Raw genomic sequence first — 20360 nt, 5'->3', positions numbered from 1 at the left:
TATCCGGGAACATTTGAATCTCGACCGTTAATTGAAGAGATGGATAAATTGGAATGGACAAACAGATTCGATAAAAAATTTTACATATATCCTTGATATTGTCTCAGACTAAAACTTCTGAACATCGTACAAATACAGCCACCACACCACGTTTTTACAGGAAGTCCGGAAATGATCAAATTGCTGGCACTGGAAACAGTGGATGCGACCAAGAATGTAATCAAGACTTTCTAAACTAAACGTAGGCTGTATACGTGACAAGATGAATCGTTCGTAAAAGCAATAAACCCGCCATAAGCAACAAAGGCTCTACTTTGGCAAAATTCCGCTCTTTCGAGATAATAGTCTCCTTCTCAGGATCAGAATCAGAACCTCTGAGGGTGAAGACGACTGTCAAGCAAGTATCTTGTAGGACTAACGAATAGGCATGCAAGTAGAAAGGGAGAACTTTCTCTCTCCTCTTCTTGGCGGACCGTCGTGCAGTGCAGACGTGTTTAGGAATAGCTCCTCGCAGATAGTTTGGAGTCCACCCCAGTTTATTTGTTCACAAGCCGGTCCATTCCCCAATTAAATAATTTGTTAATTTGCATTGCCCCACAGAATTTAAGCACACAAAATTTAGAGAATTTAAGCGAGTTGACGCGAACTCCCTTCTTCAAGCGGTCGCTACTATGGATTGGCTTACTTCCTTTTAACAATCCACTTACGTCCTTTTACGAGAGAAGGCCTCTCGCAGAATACATCTCTAGTCCACACGATCCAAAGGATCCAAAGCCAGCGACCGCCGGCGTCGCAACACCCCCAGGGTTTTCAGGACATCGTTCATTATGTTTTTCCATCTCGTTAGGGAACGCCCCATCCTCCTTGACCCCTCCGGCTTTCACTCATAGTTTCCTGGGCATTCTCTCTTCTGGCATTCAATAAATGTGACCGAGCCAGCTCAATCTTCTCGCCCAAATAGAGGCCACAATGTCGGCCTCTCCAAAAAGCTCCTCCAGTTCGTGGTTCATTCTTATTCGGAATTCCCTGCAGTTTCCTCATGTAAAGGCCCGTAGATTCGTCGTACGACCCGTTTCTCAAAGATCAGCAGCTTTCTCTCTGTGCAGAACAACGGTACTGTTTCCAAACCATACGTTATGACTAGCTTCAGTAGTGGTTCTGTATACGCAGTAGACTCTCTCTCAATTGGGCATTTGGGGCAAAATGTCATCCGGTTTATCGATAGATTTGGGCGTCATAGCCTTTGTAAATTCCACAAAAAGCGCTCAATTATAAAAATCACGATAAAATAGGAAGAACTACAGTAAATTTGAGAAAATTAGCTTCATAATTAAATGTGAAAATTGTCAACAAAATTTTTCGCCCGATTGAAAAAGAGCCGATTGAGCGAGATCTACTGTATTTTGATCTTTGTTGGCCGCGAGACGTTCCTTGATTGAAATATCGACGAGAGTACAAAGTAACTTCTACTCTCCACCGCGCAGTTTTTCATTAACCTCTATTCCGACTTCATTACCCGTCGTCAGTTCAGTACCGATCCGAGGTTTGAAGTCATTCACAACAAAATTCCACTCGTCCAAAGTGATATTCTGACTTCTGACAGGATCTGGATGCTGTATCGCCCAGTGACCATGTACAGTCGAGTTTCTCAAATTTGAACTCAATATTGTTGTATTATATTAATTTTCTTAACAAATTCCGTTTATTTAAACAATAAAATAATTGATATACAGTGCCCGCTCTCTAATCCGGACAAGTTATCGACGGTTACAATCAAAATAATTTTGAGGTCATGTATGCAAGTGTGTTCAGCAATGAAAATGAATTATCTTGTGAAGTTTTTGTTTAATAAATGAAGTATAATAGCATAGAATTCTCTAAGTCTTTTTAATCTTCTCTAAAACCTTTATTCTAATTCTACAAAAAAAACTTGTATTATATTTTCGAGACGTTGAACAAATTCAAAAAATCTATTCGGGTTACGAAGCGGACATTTGTCATAATTGTCTCCCAATCATCCGGATAACGAAGCGGGCACTGTAATTCTCTAAAGTTATTTTCCTTAATTTAGGAAAAGTGAATTTTACATGAATTCCGTTACGTTTTTTACGTTCAAATTCGAGGAGTGAGAAATTTCAACTATACTGCCCAAATGCTCAAATTTGAGGAACTTTACTGTACCTCGTTTTACTTTCGTTAATCCTGAATGAGTCCCATCCTCTGCTGCTGCGGTTACTTCGACGAAGGTCTCCTTTATTGCGAGTGTGGAGCGGTCCATGATATTGATGTCGTCCACATAGGCCAACATCTGCGAGGATTTATAAATTATAATAAATGCATAACCTCTCATTATACTCGGATTTCCTCACTGCATACTCCAAGGCGAGATTGAAGAGGGTCGGGGAGAGTCCATCCTCTTGCCTTAAGCCAGAATCCACTCTGAAACTTTCCGACTTCTATCCCACCGCCTTCACTTGGCACATTGAATTAGAAATGGTAATCCTCACTAAACTTATCAGCTATGGGGGACAGCCTGACTCCCACATGGCATTCCAGGGAGCCCCTCTATCGATCGTGTCATAGGCCTGTCGGAAATCCACAAAAAGCTGATGTACTGAGGTGTTGTGCTCCCAGCATTACTATGGATTAGCTGTTGATCAATTTATTGAAAATGGTCTTTTGAGCCGCACGTCCCTTACGATAGGGCTTATACGGAGTGGAAAATGTCTGGTCAGCTTTCTCATTGGTCCTTTAAGATCCTGCGTAATAAGGTGAAAACTTATAAGTCTGACTACTACCATCAATAGTTGAATCCGTCACTTAAAAAAGACCTCGTGTTTAGCTGAAGCTGGTCCGGATGAGCCTAACTACTTTTTCTTGTTCCGTGCATCCTTGCCGCGATTGCCCTTGTTCTACTCTTTCAGAGGTTGTGGTTCCGGAATTTAATTTTCAGTGTGTTACTTCACAAGTTGTTTTTTTTAAGCAAAGATTCTGGGGTTAAGTCTTCTGCGATTGGAGTTGAGGGAATATCTGTAAATTTCATCCGTATTCACCTACTTTACCTACCGTATTCGCAATCACTTCGGCTACTTCCGCGTCTACCTAGGATTTTGGAGCAATAAGTGTTTTGACCGCTTTTTTGAAGCCTCTTGCGATCATCCTACTGGACCAGATGTCTGTACATTTGGACCGCTATAATCTATGGGAATTTCAGTCTGGTTTTCGTAAGAATCACAGTACATTGGACAAAGGGAACACGGATTCTGACCTGGACTTATCCTCCTTTATTACTACACAAACGACGTTTCGGAACTTTATGGCTCCTTCCTCAGACAAGTTCCGTAACGTCGTTTGTGTAGTAATAAAGGAGGATAAGTCCAGGTCAAAATCCGTGTTCCCTTTGTCCAAAGTTCAACTCTTGACCGATTCTTAAGCAAGAATCACAGTACTGTTGCGGCTCTCCTTAGAGTCAATCATAACACTGCATTGACTTTGGATAGAGCCACGTTCAGCATTTTGGTCCTTCTGGATTTCTCTTAAGGGTTTTGATACAGAAGCTTCCTGACTTACCCAATTTAATTGCAGAGGGCTATTCTTGTCCAGAAGCCGGTGTATCCTATTTTGAATTGAATTGAATAGAATTAATAAAAGACTGGAGCTTTCCTTTAAAAATTACTTTTAATATATTAAATTCTAATTTTAAAAATTTATATACACATTCAATAGAATATACAATGTTAATGTAATGTTTTGTATCGAAAAAGAAAAATTTTCTCTTTTTTTTCTCTACAACATAGAAATAGAATAAGATTAAAAACTCTCCTAACTTTTTTTTAATACACTTTTTTTGCTCAATTAATTTCATCGATTCATTTCTCAGCTTTACTAGATAATAAATTACATTACAATTAAAGAAAAAATATATAGTATAATAATTATTGTATAGAAACTTTTACAAATATAAGATTTTTTTATCTCCAAACTGACTTGGACTATCTCGTCAGATGGATTTTTTTTAACTTTAAAAAACAACTATTTTTATAGTTAGATTTTCTCTCTTTTTTTTCATTTAAATAATTATTTTGTTCATTCACTTTATTGCCCTTCCGCGGCAGTTCTCCCTTATTTCACCCTCAATTCAACATTGGGCCAGCCAGCTGGCTAAAAAAAGGCACTCAATTCAATCCCTTTTTAGAAAAGTTAGGCAATTTATTTTCCTATCACGTTTTTTCCCCCGCACATTTCATAATCTTTCCTCTCACCTAATCTTAAATAGAATAATTAATTAAAAAAAATTACTACGCATACAAGTTTTTTTCTGTTGATCTCTCTCCCTAAAGTAAAGAATAAAAAATAGATAGAAGAAAAATTAAAAAAAAAAGTAGCACCAATTCCGATTTTTTTACGTAGCCCAACCCTTTTTTCAATCAGCGCTCTCCCAAAATTTCCGGAAGCGCCCCCAAATTAAGCAAAAAAAAAATTCTTTTTTTTAATACAGAAAGTTTATGTGAAAAGGAAAGAGATATAGTCATACGTAAACCGGTCCCAGATCATCATTCCCATCCACAGCAATTTTGGTGTTATTGTCATCGAAGAATCTCCGGAAAGTGAATTCAAAGAAACCATGAAAGGGTTTCCCTGTATCAGAAAATTCATCACTTCTCCCCGAATCCAATGAGGAATTCCTCAATTTTCCCGGATCAACTGGATCAAAGTTGGATGTGTCCGTGGGATGTTCAATTTTGGGAATATAGGGAGCAGGTTGTTCCCTCAAATTCTTACTAAAATCAATGGACTTGAAGAAGGGATGAGCTTTAACTTCATCAGCATTTTTGCCCAATCTCCGATCGGGCGATGAACACAATTTCAGTATCATGTCTGTCGCCTCACGAGACAACTTTGCCTGAGGCGGAATATGCAGGGTTGTCTCCCAATTTATCACCTAAGGACATCAAACCACAAATCAATCACAGACTCTACCTGCAAAAAGAAACGTCCGTCCGAAGCGAAAGAGGAAACTCACCTTGTGCTGCGTCTCTCCGGGAGTGTTGGCCAAAAAGGGTGGTTGACCCACGAGCATCTCATAGAGGATAACACCTACGCTCCACCAGTCGCAAAGCTGAGTGTAGCCGCTCCTCTCGAGCACTTCCGGGGCGATGTAATTTGGCGTACCGACTAGGGAATGTGCTAAGCCCCGTTGATGGGCTCGTTGTCGTCTGAAAGTCAAAATTATGCTCAGTTCATGGAATTTGATCCTTTTCATCTTCAACAAAAGGATGTTTTTTAGTTGACTCGAAAAAAATTGCTTTGGTTTAGATATGAGGTGCTATAATAAAAATCATGTTTATAAATTTTAAATTTTGACCTTTGGAGAGTACAGAAAAAACGACACTCGCCAGTCAGTGCCATTTCCATATAATTGGTTAGCACTTTTTATTCGAAAACTGCTGAGCGGTCAGCTGATCGACTCAGCAAAAATAAAGCGTGTCCACTACAAAATTGTTCCAAATGATTTGATATTTTTATGACAGATGTCACTAGCTCCGCATTTTCGTTGTATGTAAACATTGTAACACATGTTTTTACCTTTCTTTTGGTGAAATTCTCATCAAATTCTGTTCATTTTTCACTGAGATAAGAAATAATAATGAAAAAGAGAAGGGAACTGATCGTGTACACGTATCTAAAAAATCCTGGAATCAATTCCGCGGACCTTGGAAAACTCACAAATACCTCACACCAGACCGTCCGGAGGGTGATTCTTCGATTCCTCGACAGTAAAACTACTGCCCTGAAACCTGTATGTGAAAAAATCGGGGTATTAGAGATCGAGATTTGGAGAAAAAGGCGATTATGAGCTACAAGAACAATCCTTCGGCATCTGTGAGAGATATGGCTAAAAAACTTAAATGTTCTCCCAGTCTTGTGCACAAAATCAAACAGAGGAATGGACTGAAGACTTTTAAGGCCCAAACAGCCCCTCATCGCACGGATGCACAAAGTCAGTCAGCTAAAACACGAGCTCGAAGGCTGCACTATAAGATGATGTCTGGCTTTACCGGGTGCATCTTGATGGATGTTGAAACATATGTAAAAGGAGACTTCAAACAATTACCAGGATAGCAATATTACACCGCAAAAGTCTCGCACAGGATGTAAGAAAAAGTACAGGTACAAAAATTATAAAGTTTCCAAAAAAAAATACATGGTTTGGATGGCGATCTGCTCATGTGGACGTTAGAGCAAGGCGTTCTTCATGCAGGGCAACATGAACTCCTCAATTTACATCACGGAGTGCCTCCAAAAACGCCTCTTGCCTCTGTACAGATGCCATGACATACCCCGATCTTCTGGCCAGAGTTGGCGTCCTGCCATTACTCAAAAGCACCCAAAGAATGGTACGAGGAGAACGACGTTCATTATGCACCCAAGGAGATGAATCCGCCAAACACTCCAAATCTCCGTCCAATTAAAACATATTGGGCTATTATCAAATACGATCTGAAGAAGAAAGCTAAACGCGTCGAGAACATCTAGGACTTCAAGAAAAAATGGAATGAAACAACTAAGAACCGCGGTGATGATCTTGTACAGACCTTGATGGGAGGACTCAAGAAGAAGATTCGAGATTTCACCAATCAAATACTTGAATAAAAAAACTAATATATCTAATAAATCTACAATGAATTAAAGTTTCAAAAAAATATTTTTCTCTTTTTTATATTATGTAGATTTCATTTTTATAGCATTATTCTTGTGAACAATTTTATCGTGGACCCGATTTATTCTAAAAACGCTGCTTCTTTCAGCTAACTCTGCTTGCTGGGTCAGATTGTTTCATCAAACCGCTGATCATCCGCTAACTGTCCTAGGCTTTATTTTTTTCCCAAAGGACTCTTAATAAATTTATTAAGGGTCACAGAAAAGAGATAGTTTAGTAATTCTCCTGAATACTTCAATTTGTGTGCAGTATACCTACAGGAGCTTACTTATCTGCAGATTTCGTTCCGAAAAAGGTTTCGTTTAGATAGTCGAATGAAAGTTTGTGTCTCGACTACAAAAAATCATTTGATTGAATAGTCCTTTTCAGAGAATGAGAATGAATGAGAATGAAATGAGATGAATTTCAGAGAGGGACGAAGAGACTGGGATTGGGTCAGCAATAGTGATGAGCCATATAGATTCAATTTCAAAATATCCCACTCTATTCACTCAAATCTCGAATCGTGCAAGGGACATGATGCGATTCTCATCGAGAGAAAAGGGACATTTTTCGAGCAGCATCCACTTTTCTATCGGAAACGAGGGTAACTTTCGCTAACCTGAAACTTTGAAGTGGGTGCAAACACAAGAAGATTATGATTCTCCAATAGTGTCTTGGATAAAAGGTAAATGGAACTTTATTTGTACAAAAAGTCGTTGATGTTCGAAGAATTCAAATTCAATTTCGAATTTTCATATCAAATTTTCGAACAAGGTGGGGAAAATTTTATCAAATATCACACGAAAAAGCTGGCAAAAGAGTTATGGAGTGATTAAATAATGGGATAGACACAATAAATGTCGTTGCTTTGTGTTTTTCCTCACAACAAAGTGAAGACCAACATATTTTGACACTTGACCACTTCGAAATTCGAACAGGATGTACTTCAGGAACCTACGAAGGTATCAAGACTCAATCTTTATACCTTTTTAAGAATAACATATTTGAATAATTCTTGTAAATATATTTTTTTCGAGTGGAAACATCCAAGACACTTTTCAGGTCAGTCGTTGTGATCAAGGCCTTTTTCGGGTAATAGCCTTTTCGATAAGCCAAGACAACAACTATTTCCGGGTGGATTTCGACTCACTTCAGAGCCTTAAAGTTTATTTTGATCACAATCCGACGTTGAAAAATTCTGATAAAGCCATTTACAAAAACAAAATAAATAAATAACTCAAAAAGGGGACCTTACTCACATTACTAGCCCTATTTGCAGAGAACTTATTTAAACCATAAAAGATATAATCGAGGTTTGTGTCTTTGATTATAGTTCGGTTCCATACTAGTTTACGGAATTTTCGTATTTTACATTTCGTCTTTTTAACATTTTCTACAAAAGTTGAACATTTCGTCTGCCATACATTTAACATAAGCATATCAACCAATAAAATTACAGTTTTAGAAGGTCAAGGGCACTATGCGCCTCGGGTTTGAGTTTAAAATCGAACTTCAAGGTCTAATTATTATCAGTAAAGGGTAAAGGGTAAAGGGTAAAGGGAAATTTTCTGTGATTGGGGAAGTTATCAGTATCGCCTTTGGGGCAAAGGGAAATTTTCTGTGTTTTGGGAAGTTTTTAGTTTTGTCCTTTGGGACAAAAGGAAATTTTCTGTGTTTTGGGAAGTTTTTAGTTTCGTCCTTTGTGGCAAAGGGAAATTTTCTGTGTTTTGGGAAGTTTTAGGTTTCGTCCTTTGGGGAAAAGGGAAATTTCTTGTGCTTTGGGAAGGCTTTAGTTTCGTCCTTTAGGGCAAAGGGAAATTTTCTGTGTTTTGGGAAGTTTTTAGTTCCGTCCTTTGGGACAAAAGGAAATTTTCTGTGTTTTGGGAAGTTTTTAGTTTCGTCCTTTGGGGCAAAGGGAAATTTTCTGTGCTTTGGGAAGTCTTTAGTTTCGTCCTTCGGGACAAAGGGGAATTTTCACTGAGAATAGACAAGACTTACCGTTCAAGCACTGAAGGTCTCGTTACTTCACCATTCTCCTCCCAAGGCTCCATTGAATCCTGCCTCGCATGTTCCCCTTTTGAAAAAAATAAAATAAATGCACCTGATCACGAAGATTCAAATCACGGGAACACTGTGCGTCAAGCTTACCATTTTTCTGATAATACTTGGAATCATGCGTCCACCGGAAACCCGTGCAAAGTCCAAAATCTGTCAGTTTAATGTGACCATCCCTATCAATGAGAATATTGTCCGGTTTGATGTCCCTGCAAGAACAACATTCCCAAGATTCAATTAAAAATGTCAGATGGAAAATTACAAAAATCTTACCTGTGGATGAATCCCATTTTATGGACACTCTCCACGGCACAGGTTAGTTCTGCAATATAGAATCTCGCCAGGGGTTCCTCGAAGATCTCCTTCTTGATGAGCAGAGACATCAAGTCACCACCTAAAGATACAAAAAAAATTACAATTTCTTTTCCTCGATCCTCGTAAAGTTCCGAAGATACCTGGTATATAGTCCATGACAAAGTAGAGATTGTCCTCATCCTGAAAGCTATAATACAGCTTAACGACCCAATCATTGTCCGCCTCCGCCAGGATATCCCGTTCAGCTTTCACGTGAGCCACTTGATTCCTCTTGAGCACATCTGCCTTCCGAAGTGTCTTCATGGCGTACAAGTGATTCGTGGTGTCAATTTTCCGCACCAGACTCACTTCCCCAAAGGCCCCAACCCCAATCTCTTTGAGTTTGAGGAACATTGTCTTGTCCATTTTGGCACGTTTCAACCGTATGTAGTTTGACTCCTTCTGGCACAACATCTTTCGCATCTGAGTCTGACTCTGCGTTGTTAGTCCCATCTTCAGCATCTCACGTTCCAGCTGATTTCGCCTGTATATCCTAGCCTTATAGGACTTCAGCACATTCTCAATGTGCTGCTCCATGAAAAATTTAAAGGCCTGAGGGGAATAGTGTCGTATCCGGAACTCCTTCCGCTCAGCCTCTTTCTCCTTTGACACATTTTTTCGTACGGGAATTGGGGAGAGTTTCTTGATAGGACCACTTTCACCTACATTCAAATATTTTGAGTCAATTACCAAGATTTTACCGGTAGCAACATCGAAAAGTCAAATTTATAATGGATAACTTCACAAAAAATTACTATGAAGAACCATTTAAGGACGAGAATGTCAAAAATCGGGGGTCAGAAAAAATCACTTTTTCTGACTTTTAGAGCAAAACGCAACTTTAGAAGGCCGTAGGAAAAAAATCATTTTCGGATCACCGGTGACCCAATCGTCCTTAAATGGTTGAGGGGAATTAAAAAAATTTAGCGCTGAAAAAACTCGGTTTCAAATCTCACTTAATTTCCATTTTTTTCCTCTTCAAAAATGCATTCCCGAACTCAGCAGCGATAGAGATTAACAATAAAAATTGTATTTATTCAACAGTACATGTTCCTACTCATACTATGCATCCACCGCCGTCTCAGCGTTGGTGACTAGCTTTTCCAATTGTGTTTAGTTAATTTTTTCTCGAAATTTTTATTTAAAATAAATACCTTCATAAAAAACGCCATGAAAATCATGAAAATATTGCAAAAAAAACGAAGAACAATTCGCCTGAACTGAGATTTGATCCAGAGTTTTCAGGACACGACATCAATAACCGCTCTAAAAATGGGAAGCAATCGTAGTACTATGTTATATTGTCAAAAATTCCATATTTTTTTTTAATTTAAAGGACTTCAGTGAGATTTGCAAAAGAAAATTATTAAAAAAAAAAATTTTTAATTTAAAATAAAATAGGAATTCAGCTGGACGGTCTCGAGATTCGATAGAGAGATTTTGCTATATAAGCCCTTCTTTGCAGATACCGATTATTTTGGGTCATATATGGCTTCCAAAAATCCGGGATTTTGCAAAACTCTGGATCCCGGGATTTAAACATTTCACTAATTTTCACTAATCTCCAATTTCGGAATCTTAGGATCCTGAAAATCTAGGGTTTTTCTGGTTTTCGGGATACCGATACCAAGAACCATGCGGAATTCCGGGATTTTCAGATCAGTAAGGTCTCCAGGATCTTTGGGATTTTCGGGGCCTCAAAATCTTCAGGATCCTAGAATTTTAGGGGTCCGTTTCTAGGAACACCGATACCAAGAACCATGCGGAATACCGGGATTTTCAGATCACTAAGATCTCCAGGATCTTCGGGATTTTCGGGGCTTCAAGATCTTTAGGATCCACGGATTTTAGGATTCCGATTTTCGGGACACCGATACCAAGAACCATGCGGAATACCGGGATTTTCAGGGCCCTAAGATGTTTAGGATCTTCGGGATTCCGGGATTTTCGGGGCTCAAGATCTTTAGGATCCCGGTTTTCGGGATAACGTTGAACTATGCGAAATTCCGGGATTTTCATATCCTTAAGATCTTCACGATCTTCAGGATCTCCGGGTTCCGGGATTTTCAGGGTCTCAAGATCTTTAGGATCCTGATCCTAGGCTTTATGGATCCCGGTTTTCGGTATACCGAAGAACCATGCGGAATTCCGGGATTTTCATAGCCCTAAGATCCTCAGAATCTTCGGGTTCCGGGCTTTTCGGGGCTTCAAAATCTTTAGGATCCTGATCCGAGGATTTTAGGATCCCGGTTTTCAGGATACCGATGAACCATGAGGAATCCCTGGATTTTCATAGCCTTGAGATCTTTAGGATCTTAGGGTTCCGGGATTTTCGGGGCTTCAAGATCTTTAGGATCCTGATCCTAGGATTTTAGGAACCCGGTTATCGGAACACCGATGAACCATGCGGAATTCCGGGATCTTCATAGCCGTAAGATCTTCAGGATCTTCGGGTTCCGGGATTTTCGGAGCCTAAAGATCTTTAGGATCCTAGGATTTTAGGATCCCGGGATTTGCAGCTTTGCTAACTCATCAATAAATCAATATTTAAGATGGAAAAATAGACTCACCAGTGCCGCATTTGGACCTTCCCTGCGTCGAGGAGGCCGTTGATCCACTTTTCTTGTCGATTCCATTGACTTTGGCCACACTGGAGGATGCCATGGGTGGCAGAGGCGGTGTCGTTGCGAGATTCCCATTCTTGAGACCGCTGGGCGACTCTGCTGGAGAATTTCCATTCTGTGCTCTTGAGTTGGTGTTGGCAGTGGAGTAGGGTGGTGGCGGAGGCAGATTCCGTGTCTGCTGGGCCGTAAGGAAAGCCTGAATCGTACTAGCATAGCTAGGTGGCTCCGTCGTTGGTACCGTTGGCTGCGGTGTAACGTTGCCATTGACAGCCGGAGGTGTGGATGGGGACGAGACTGGTGGTTTGGGAGAGGCAGCAGTGACAGGAGATGGAGCCTGAGATTTCTGATGAATACTGGATGCATACGAAGGAGGTGCTACGGTCGTTGCAATGCAGGGACTGGCCGGAACAGCAGGAGCAATGGCTGTCTGCAGAACAGGCTTCTGCACCTGAGTCGACTTGACCGATTGCATAATGATAGGCGGTTGGGTTTTTGTCTGACGCGCCCCCCAAGCCGGCAGTGGAACTGGCCGGTGAGGAGGTGTTGCCGCCTGGGAAACCGTTATGGGACTAGGAGAACCCGCCGATGTGGCTGAGTAGATGCCAGAACTTGGGCTCTTGCGGTAGTCCGTCGTTGTGCTGGACTGTGTAGGACTCTGGCGACTCTGAATCGAAGCTGTATAGCTGGGTGGAGGAGGTGGAGCCCCACCCGAGATAATCGGATACGGCGGTGGTGGTTCCCCTGAATTTCCTCCACTCTGATACAAACTCAACGCTTGCATCTGCTGCGACAGTTGCTGCTGTGCCTGTGGCCCATTCTGTACAATCATCGGTTGCCTCGGATGCGTCCCCACTGCACTAACTGGCGATGTCCCCCTGGCTGGACTCTGACTCGGCAGAGGAACTGTCCTCTGTGTTGGATTGGCCGCTGGGGACATTCGTTTGAACAGTTGCTGGAAGTTGGTGACGGGAACAGGAGGAGGAGTTGGAGGTGTCGAGGAGCATCTGGGTGGTGGCAGAGGAGGAGCATCGCTGAAGCTCGAGGGACATGGGGATGGGGAGTATTGTCCTGTGCTCGCTCGGCTGCTCACCGTTATGATCTGCTGATGGGAGTGAGGACTGTCTGACCTGGAGCTTCCAGCTCCTGAATCCAAAGCAGGACTATTGCGATTGTACTGAAGCGACTGCGAAAGTTCGCGTTCGATGCTGTGCTTTCGCATGAGCTTCGTGGCCAATGGAGCTGGTACTTTGGACGGTGCTGGTGCACTGTGGCCATTAATAGGGGACTCCGGGGACGATGTTGGCTTCGTGGCAGCAAACAATAGTCCATCTGGACGTCCAGAAGCCTGCTTCAGAGCATTCAGAGCTTGTTCCTAGGTAAAAAGAAAGGCATGCAAATCAGTCATACGCATTTTTCAATTTTAGGAACCCTTCCTCGACGACGACATGTTTTTCCTCTGTTTTCTCTTGAATGTCCCAAGTTCATTCTTGATAGCATAAGAAACAAAAATAAGAAGGAATAGCAAGAGGAATACTTAAGTAGAACTCAAGTAGTAGAGTACCTGCTCTATGATGCAGGGGTCACAGGTTCGATTTCCTTTTCGATCACTACAATTTTATGACCTCGTTTCTCTTTTAAATACACCACAATACGCCCTTGGGCCTCCTATAGTCAAAACTATTCGTTTTGTGTCGAAAGTTGCAGAATATTGCCTTAAATGTCATTTTTACACTTAAGCACTATACTTCAGGAGGGCTATGCATATGCGTTAGTAAGACATGAATACCAATAGGGAGAGGAGTTTTTAAAATACTGCTTCCAGGAGTATTTTGGTATGTGGCAAGAATCACAGTTCATGGTGAATAGTGTGAAAATTCAATTCAATTTATTTTGTAATGTTTAGGACAAACTGTCCTCTGAACAAATGTTGGCCCTATACAATAAGTAAGGACGAGTTGTTAATGAAAGCCAGATGACTCAAGGTAATCTCCCTCTTTCGCTCCCTTGGCGAAGCGTTCCAAAGAATGACACTATCCACAAATATATGGAGTTGTACAAACTACGACTTCGTGAACCAGGCACACGGAGATACGAAGACCTGGAAGATGATTCATAAGCTCTGCGACGTACCGCGGCTTACCAGTTGAAAGAATCCTAGATAACCGGGCAGTGGAAACCTAGAATGGAATCAACATATCCGGACACGTGATCATATTTGCAAAGTTCGAAGACATAGCGCAAACATGAATTAAATACAAGTCTCAGACGACTTTGGACCTCAGCATGTATTCTGAAGAACTCACACGCATTGGTGAAAAATAGCACAATAAGTGCTCTAACCAAAAGCAATCTGGTTTCTCGGGGCGTAAAAGTTTGGTATCGTCGCAAAGTTTGCAACGTAAGGAAAACCTTACGGCAAATATCACCTACGTGATCCAACAAAGTAAGTGTATCATTAAAGATGACACCTAGATTTTTCACCTTGGGGAAGAGAGTGGAATTTCATCATCCGAAAAGAAAAGTAGAAAGGAGATTGGGTTTCTTCATCTCGAGTGCACTAGTAGTGCTTGCGACTTTCTGGCATTCAGGACCAGACCATTGTTGTCGGCCCACTGAGAGATCTTCTCCAAATCACCATTCACAGCATTGAACGCGTCAAATGAATTTAACGGATCTCCAGAGCAATAAATCTGAAGATCGTCTGCATACAAATGGTACCCACAATATCTGAGAACCCCCGGAAGATCATTTATGAAAAGAGAGAAAAGGATACATGCCAAAATGGTTCCTTGGGGGACTCCGTGAGTAAGATAAATGGCATATGAGATTGATTGATCAAGCAGGGGAATTCTGTAACAGTGTGACAATGTCATATGATATATTTGAGAACTTTACGTGGAAATACGGAAAATTAATTGAAAATCAGATTCATACCACTTGCTAAGAGCTTCATAGAGATCCTTGCAACGAAAATTTGTCATATGACATTTTCATATCGTTACAAAATTCCCCTGCAGACCTTACAATTGGGCACTCAATGGGTCAAGTGGTAGAGCACTCGCTCTATGATGCAAGTGTCCCGGGTTCGAATCCCCTTTAGGTCACCAGGAATTTTTCTGGCGTTAAAGGTGTTCGGATTGCATCCAGTGAGCTTCACTGCACTTAATTCCACGGGCATGGGACTGACAACCTCATCCCGTACAAGAAAAAATAATAATGCATGTCTAGAAATCCCCTTGGGGGAAGGCCTTGTTCCTTCATCGAATGTTGTGCCAGCATTATTATATTATTATTATTATTAGACCTTACAATTCGAGATCGAGATGCACGGTAGGATTGTATAAGACGGACGGATACTGTAGAGAAACCGAAGAGTCCCCGAAGTTTATTACAGAGAGCAGAGAATGTGAAATACTGTCAAAAGCCTTAGAGAAGTCCAAAGAGACTAGACTAACCCCCGGCGAAGTGTTTTTTTTTTATATGGAGCTGTTTGAAGCCAATTCACAAATTGATCAGAAACTCAGCTTACACTTCTCAGAACAAGACCGCATTTAGACAGACATATAGTATATTTATTCCTCTTTACAAGGCTCAGAGTCTTGTACACAAGGCTCACCTTAATTTTGACATATATCGTGTAACGGTCACGAGTGCAGAAAAATTCCCATACGCATTTGTATGTGAAAGTAAGAAATTGGCTTCAATATTGAAGGTCACTCGCACTGTGATTCTTCGAAAACCAGACTGAAATTCACACAGGAGGTTATTACGCTCCAGATGTGCAGTCATCTGATCCAAAAGGATAATCTCGGGAGGCTTCGACAGCGCGGGCAGGATACTAATTGGCCTAAAGTCACAAACAGTAGTGGGCGCAGACACCTTAGGGATGGGTACCACCACAGCTCTCTTCCAGGAAAGTGGGAAAGAAGAAGATGTGATGGCAAAATTAAAAAGATCCGTCAGACATGGAAGTATGACTGGAAGAAGCAAATAGTTGAAATCGAGAGAGATTCCATCAACCCCAACCGCAGAAGATTAGAATCGGTTCAAAAAGAAGCGGAGTCAGAAGGAGTAACTTTTAAAAAGAGGACGGGCAATCTTGACACGGAGTGGTTGAACAGAAAAGTGAGTTGAGCGTATTTCGATCAGCATCAGCTGAATGTGGAGTCCTTTTTAGACCAAAACGGCCCAAGTTACGCCATAACACCGCAGGTTCCTGAGATGGGTTCATCTGACAGTGATAGTAATTAGTCTTCGCATCACGAATGAAAGTATTCACTTTGTTACGAAGAACTTTAAAATCTGACCAGTGAGAAGGCTGACCGGAGCTCCTCCACTCCCTGTAAGCCATATCGCGATCTTGAATCGCCCTCTGAATGTATGGACGCATCCAGAGGATAAATGGAAAATATTTGAATGGGGAAGGTAACGCCTTAAAAAGTGATTAGTTGAAAGGACTTAATTAAGTACTTAGTATTCCTTGGTTCTAGGGTTAAGGCTGAGTCATGCCATATTATTTTCGCTGTTCTCCAGAAAACGCTGACGTTAGTCTCATTTTCATATATTTTTTAAGTTAATAGTTGGATGTTCTACAACTCCTTAAAACTAAGTCATTGAGTTAAGTACTTATTTAAGTACTTAATAAGTACTTAATGTGCAATCTGAGTTGTGTCAAAGTTAAAGGTTCTGGAAATAATTGTAAATATGCACAATCTACTCTTTTCATACCCTTTGAAGGACGAAGACTTGATTACTGTGATCAACGCCTAAGCTCCCAAGGATTTTCTGCACAAACCCACAACACTTTTGTGATATTTCTTCCCTGGACGAATGTAGTGTGAAGAATGTGAATTCTTGAAATTCTTCACAACTTCCCTTCAATTCCCCTCAGGCGTTTCTCTTGTGATCTTCATCATGTTTTCTCTATTTGCGCGCTATTAAGACGTATTTTTTTTCCACCTTCTCATGATTTCCCTCCCCCTCACGAAGATTCTGCATGGAACTCTCTCTTACTCTCTGGAGAAGGATGAAGTATCTCCCCAGAGAGACGCTCCAGTATAATTGCCTTTGAGATGCCTTTTAGTGCAATCTCACACCCAAAGCAATAAAAAAAAGAAGTAGGGTAAGTGTGTCCAATTTCGGCACAGTTGCATGCAAGCGTCGAAGTCTCAAGTTTGAAATGTAATATTTTAAATTCAAATTGATGTTTTTTATTCTTTCTTCTGAAAGAGTGTTGCTTGGAACCTTGTAAAGAGTTTACCGTCTTGATTTACTCTAAAATCATTCTTAATACATTTTAAAATGAATAAAAATATAGACATAGCTTTGGTGCCCTATTTCGGCCACCTTCATTCACATAGTTCCTTGCCCTTCGGGAATTCTTTCAATGTCTTTTTCACGTCATTTCGTTTGTCGAAGCTACATTTTTTGTTATTCTTTTGCATTGTATAATCTCTAGAGTACGTAAAATCTAAAAGTTCATGGAAATTCGAGGAACAAAAAAGGTGGCCGAAATTGCAAGCTGGCCGGAATTTGGCACACTTACCCTATACAACACAGACAACAAACTGAGGTCTCTCTTACAAGAATCTTTTGCGCGCGCTCTTTTTTCATCTACTTTTTTTTTAAATTCTTTTTTTTTACCCTTCTTGAACATGGTTCTCTGTGCCATCGTTACTCGCGCGGGATCCAACCAGTTTTCTCAACCAAGAGAGAATTCCTCACAATCCTCCTAAGAGTTTCATATCCATTTGGGATCGTCGTCCCAGCAAGAACTTCTCTCGGTTCTCTCTTGCCCGACACATTGAAGAAATTCTCTCCATCCTCGCACCTTTCCTCGCCCCTTCCTCCTTTCATTCAGCATTTTATAATGTGGCTCAATGTGTGCCTTTTTCTCCTCTCCTTGTGTTTTCTCATCTCTTTTGCCTTTTATTTCACTATTTCACCTTGGTTCTTTTTTATCTTGTCTTTTTCTCTCTCACTCTCTTTTATTCCTTCCCTTCTTCCACCACAAACTATTTTTGTTGCATTATTTTATAAATTCTTACGCTCTGGCTCTACCTCCACCCTTCCTCATCCCAATCCTCACCCGGCCCCTTACCATTATGGAATTGCGCGCACATTTTTCTGTAACTTTTTTTTTGTTTTCTTCTTTATTTTCTGTTTTCGCGTGAAGAATTGCAAGATCACACGGGAGACACACTTTGAAAGAGAGGCCTTTACTTATGTGAAGGACGAAGTTGATCTTGTGGTGGACCACAGAACAAGGGATTGACCGTCTTGGCTCATTTGTTTATTGTCTTTTCGCATTTTGTGAGCTTCTTTTCTTCTGTATTTTTCTTTCGCTCACCAAAAAAGAAAGAAAAAATACCATTGCAAAATTTCTCTCTTGTCCTTTCAATGACGATCACTTCTTCTTTTCGTCTCGCGATGCATCACAAAGCGGAGGAATTATAAGAAAGATTGACTTATGACAAGTCAAATTTTTATGGAGAAAGGTTTTGTACTTCGTATTTCGTATGATGGAAGTTTCGTACCATCTCTTCAATCCTTTTCAGCGATATGAAGTATAATTTACAAGCTAATTAAAAGTTTTCTTAGAGCACAAAATGAAGGCCTAATTATACTTCCCTATTATACAAAAAGCACTCAATGGGTCAAGTGGTACAGCACTTGCTCTATGATCCAAGTGTCCCGGGTTCGAATCCCCCTTAGGTCACCATGATTTTTTTCTGGCGTAGAAGGTGTTCGGATTGCATCCAGTGAGCTTCACTGCACTTGATTCCACGGGCATGTGATTGACAACCTCATCCCGTACAAGAAAAAATAATAATGCGTGTCTAGAAATCCCCTTGCGGGAAGGCCTTGTTCCTTCATGGAATGTTGTGCCAACATTATTATTATTATTATTATTATTATTATTATACAAAAAGCTAATCGAAATTGATGCATTAGAAGACGAGATATTACATATTTCAGTGATATTATGTTTCATTTGACAGGATAAGATGATTTTTCATCTTAAGGTTATAATTCTTGTGAGCAACACATATGCAACTTCCAGTTAACACAAGGGAATCAGGGGAATCTGTTACTAGTGCAATGCTATAATAAGAGCATTGCCTGTATTCTTAATTAAGAGCTCTGAGCAAGTGCATAAATTACGTCCTTAATAAGTGCTTAAAAAGTCCATAATAAAGGAATTTTTTGGACGAAATGAGTGACATCTAGCAGAAAAGAGTGGAAAGGCATTGCCTATGTTTTGCCCAAGTGCATAAAATAAGTTCTGAACAAGTACTTATTAAGTCTTTAATTGTAATTGTCCTTAAAGTTAAAATTAGAAAAGAAAATATGACGGATGCGTATCAATCATTGGAGAAAAAGAGATAAATCAATCTGACATGTCAGAAAACAACCTTAAAATGGTATCAAGTGTGAGTTTTCATTCATAAAGATTTTTATACTTATAATGATAAATCTATTAGAAGTGAGGTTTATTAAAATTTACGTAGACTAATTGAAGATTTTTATTAACATTTTGATTTGGTACGTTTAATTCTAGCCCCCCTTCAATCCCAACACCTTGTAGTTTCAAAATTTATGCAATATTCTGTTAATAGTATCCCATATTCTGTGAAATCTTCCATCTAGCTCTTGCTCTGGAATTCTTAAGAAAAATACAATTTTTCGCTTTTAGCATATAATTCACGTGAGCAATACTTGAATTTTTATATAGATACGGGTGTAATGTTTAAACTCGGCAATCTACTCTTGTTACAGATACCCTGTAGCCGATAGGCCGCGAAGTTTCACAGCAACAGAAAAATCCATGGAATTTATCGTCTATTTTTCCTCGTGAGTTTCCTTGGAAATAAATGCTAATATTCCGCTTGGAATTTTGCGAAGTTATGTTTTTTTCGCGTGGATTTCCTTAAAAAAAATCTGAGGTATTTTCTTGCAACATATCTAAGAGCATTCCCTGGAAATTGATTCAAAATTTCCTTTGAATATTCTGAGTAGGGTAAGTGTGCCAAATTCCGGCCAGCTTGCAATTTCGGCCACCTTTTTTGTTCCTCGAATTTCCATGAACTTTTAGACTTTACATACTCTAGAGATTATACAATGCAAAAGAATAACAAAAAATGTAGCTTCGACAAACGAAATGACGTGAAAAAGACATTAAAAGAATTCTCGAAGGGCAAGGAACTTGATGAATGGCAAGGAACTTGAGGATGATTTTAGAGTAAATAAAGACGGTAGGCTCTTTACAAGGTTCCAAGCAACACTCTTTCAGAAGAAAGAATTTAAAAAAATCAATTTGTATTTAAAATATTACATTTCAAACTTGAGACTTTGATGCTTGCATGCAACTATGCTGAAATTTGGCACACTTACCCTATAACTTACTCTCCATTTCCCACTAAGAATCCATGGAAGTAAACGCTAAAATTCCGCACTTGTTTTTCACCCTAACGCTATAATTCTTGCAAGCTAGACATACTCAAGTATACGATATGGTAGCTATACTTTCAACTCAAAAGTAGAACAACTGAATGTTTGTTTGATAGATGAATACTCTCCAAGTTCCAAGATGCTAATTGACACTTTTGCTCCATTTATTTCTG

At 40.1% G+C, this 20360-nt stretch overlaps 1 protein-coding gene across 1 annotated transcript in view; it reads right to left on the bottom strand.

Moving 5' to 3' along the window:
* Window positions 1-3659: 3659 nt before the first annotated feature.
* The window catches only part of LOC129798496 (serine/threonine-protein kinase Warts), a 40926-nt gene continuing 24225 nt past the window's right edge, over window positions 3660-20360 (bottom strand). Inside the window, exons 4-10 of the mRNA XM_055841671.1 lie at window positions 11683-13108; window positions 9214-9774; window positions 9032-9152; window positions 8852-8967; window positions 8702-8777; window positions 5024-5216; window positions 3660-4942 (exon numbers count right to left, since the gene is read on the bottom strand). Coding sequence (XP_055697646.1) covers window positions 4529-4942; window positions 5024-5216; window positions 8702-8777; window positions 8852-8967; window positions 9032-9152; window positions 9214-9774; window positions 11683-13108 — 2907 coding nt within the window. The 3' untranslated portion in view covers window positions 3660-4528. The remainder of the gene's footprint in view (window positions 4943-5023; window positions 5217-8701; window positions 8778-8851; window positions 8968-9031; window positions 9153-9213; window positions 9775-11682; window positions 13109-20360) is intronic.

The sequence above is a fragment of the Phlebotomus papatasi genome, chromosome 1, assembly GCF_024763615.1.
Source record: "Phlebotomus papatasi isolate M1 chromosome 1, Ppap_2.1, whole genome shotgun sequence".
Taxonomy (NCBI): Eukaryota; Metazoa; Arthropoda; class Insecta; order Diptera; family Psychodidae; genus Phlebotomus; species Phlebotomus papatasi.
This window is presented reverse-complemented; position numbering and strand designations above follow the sequence as displayed.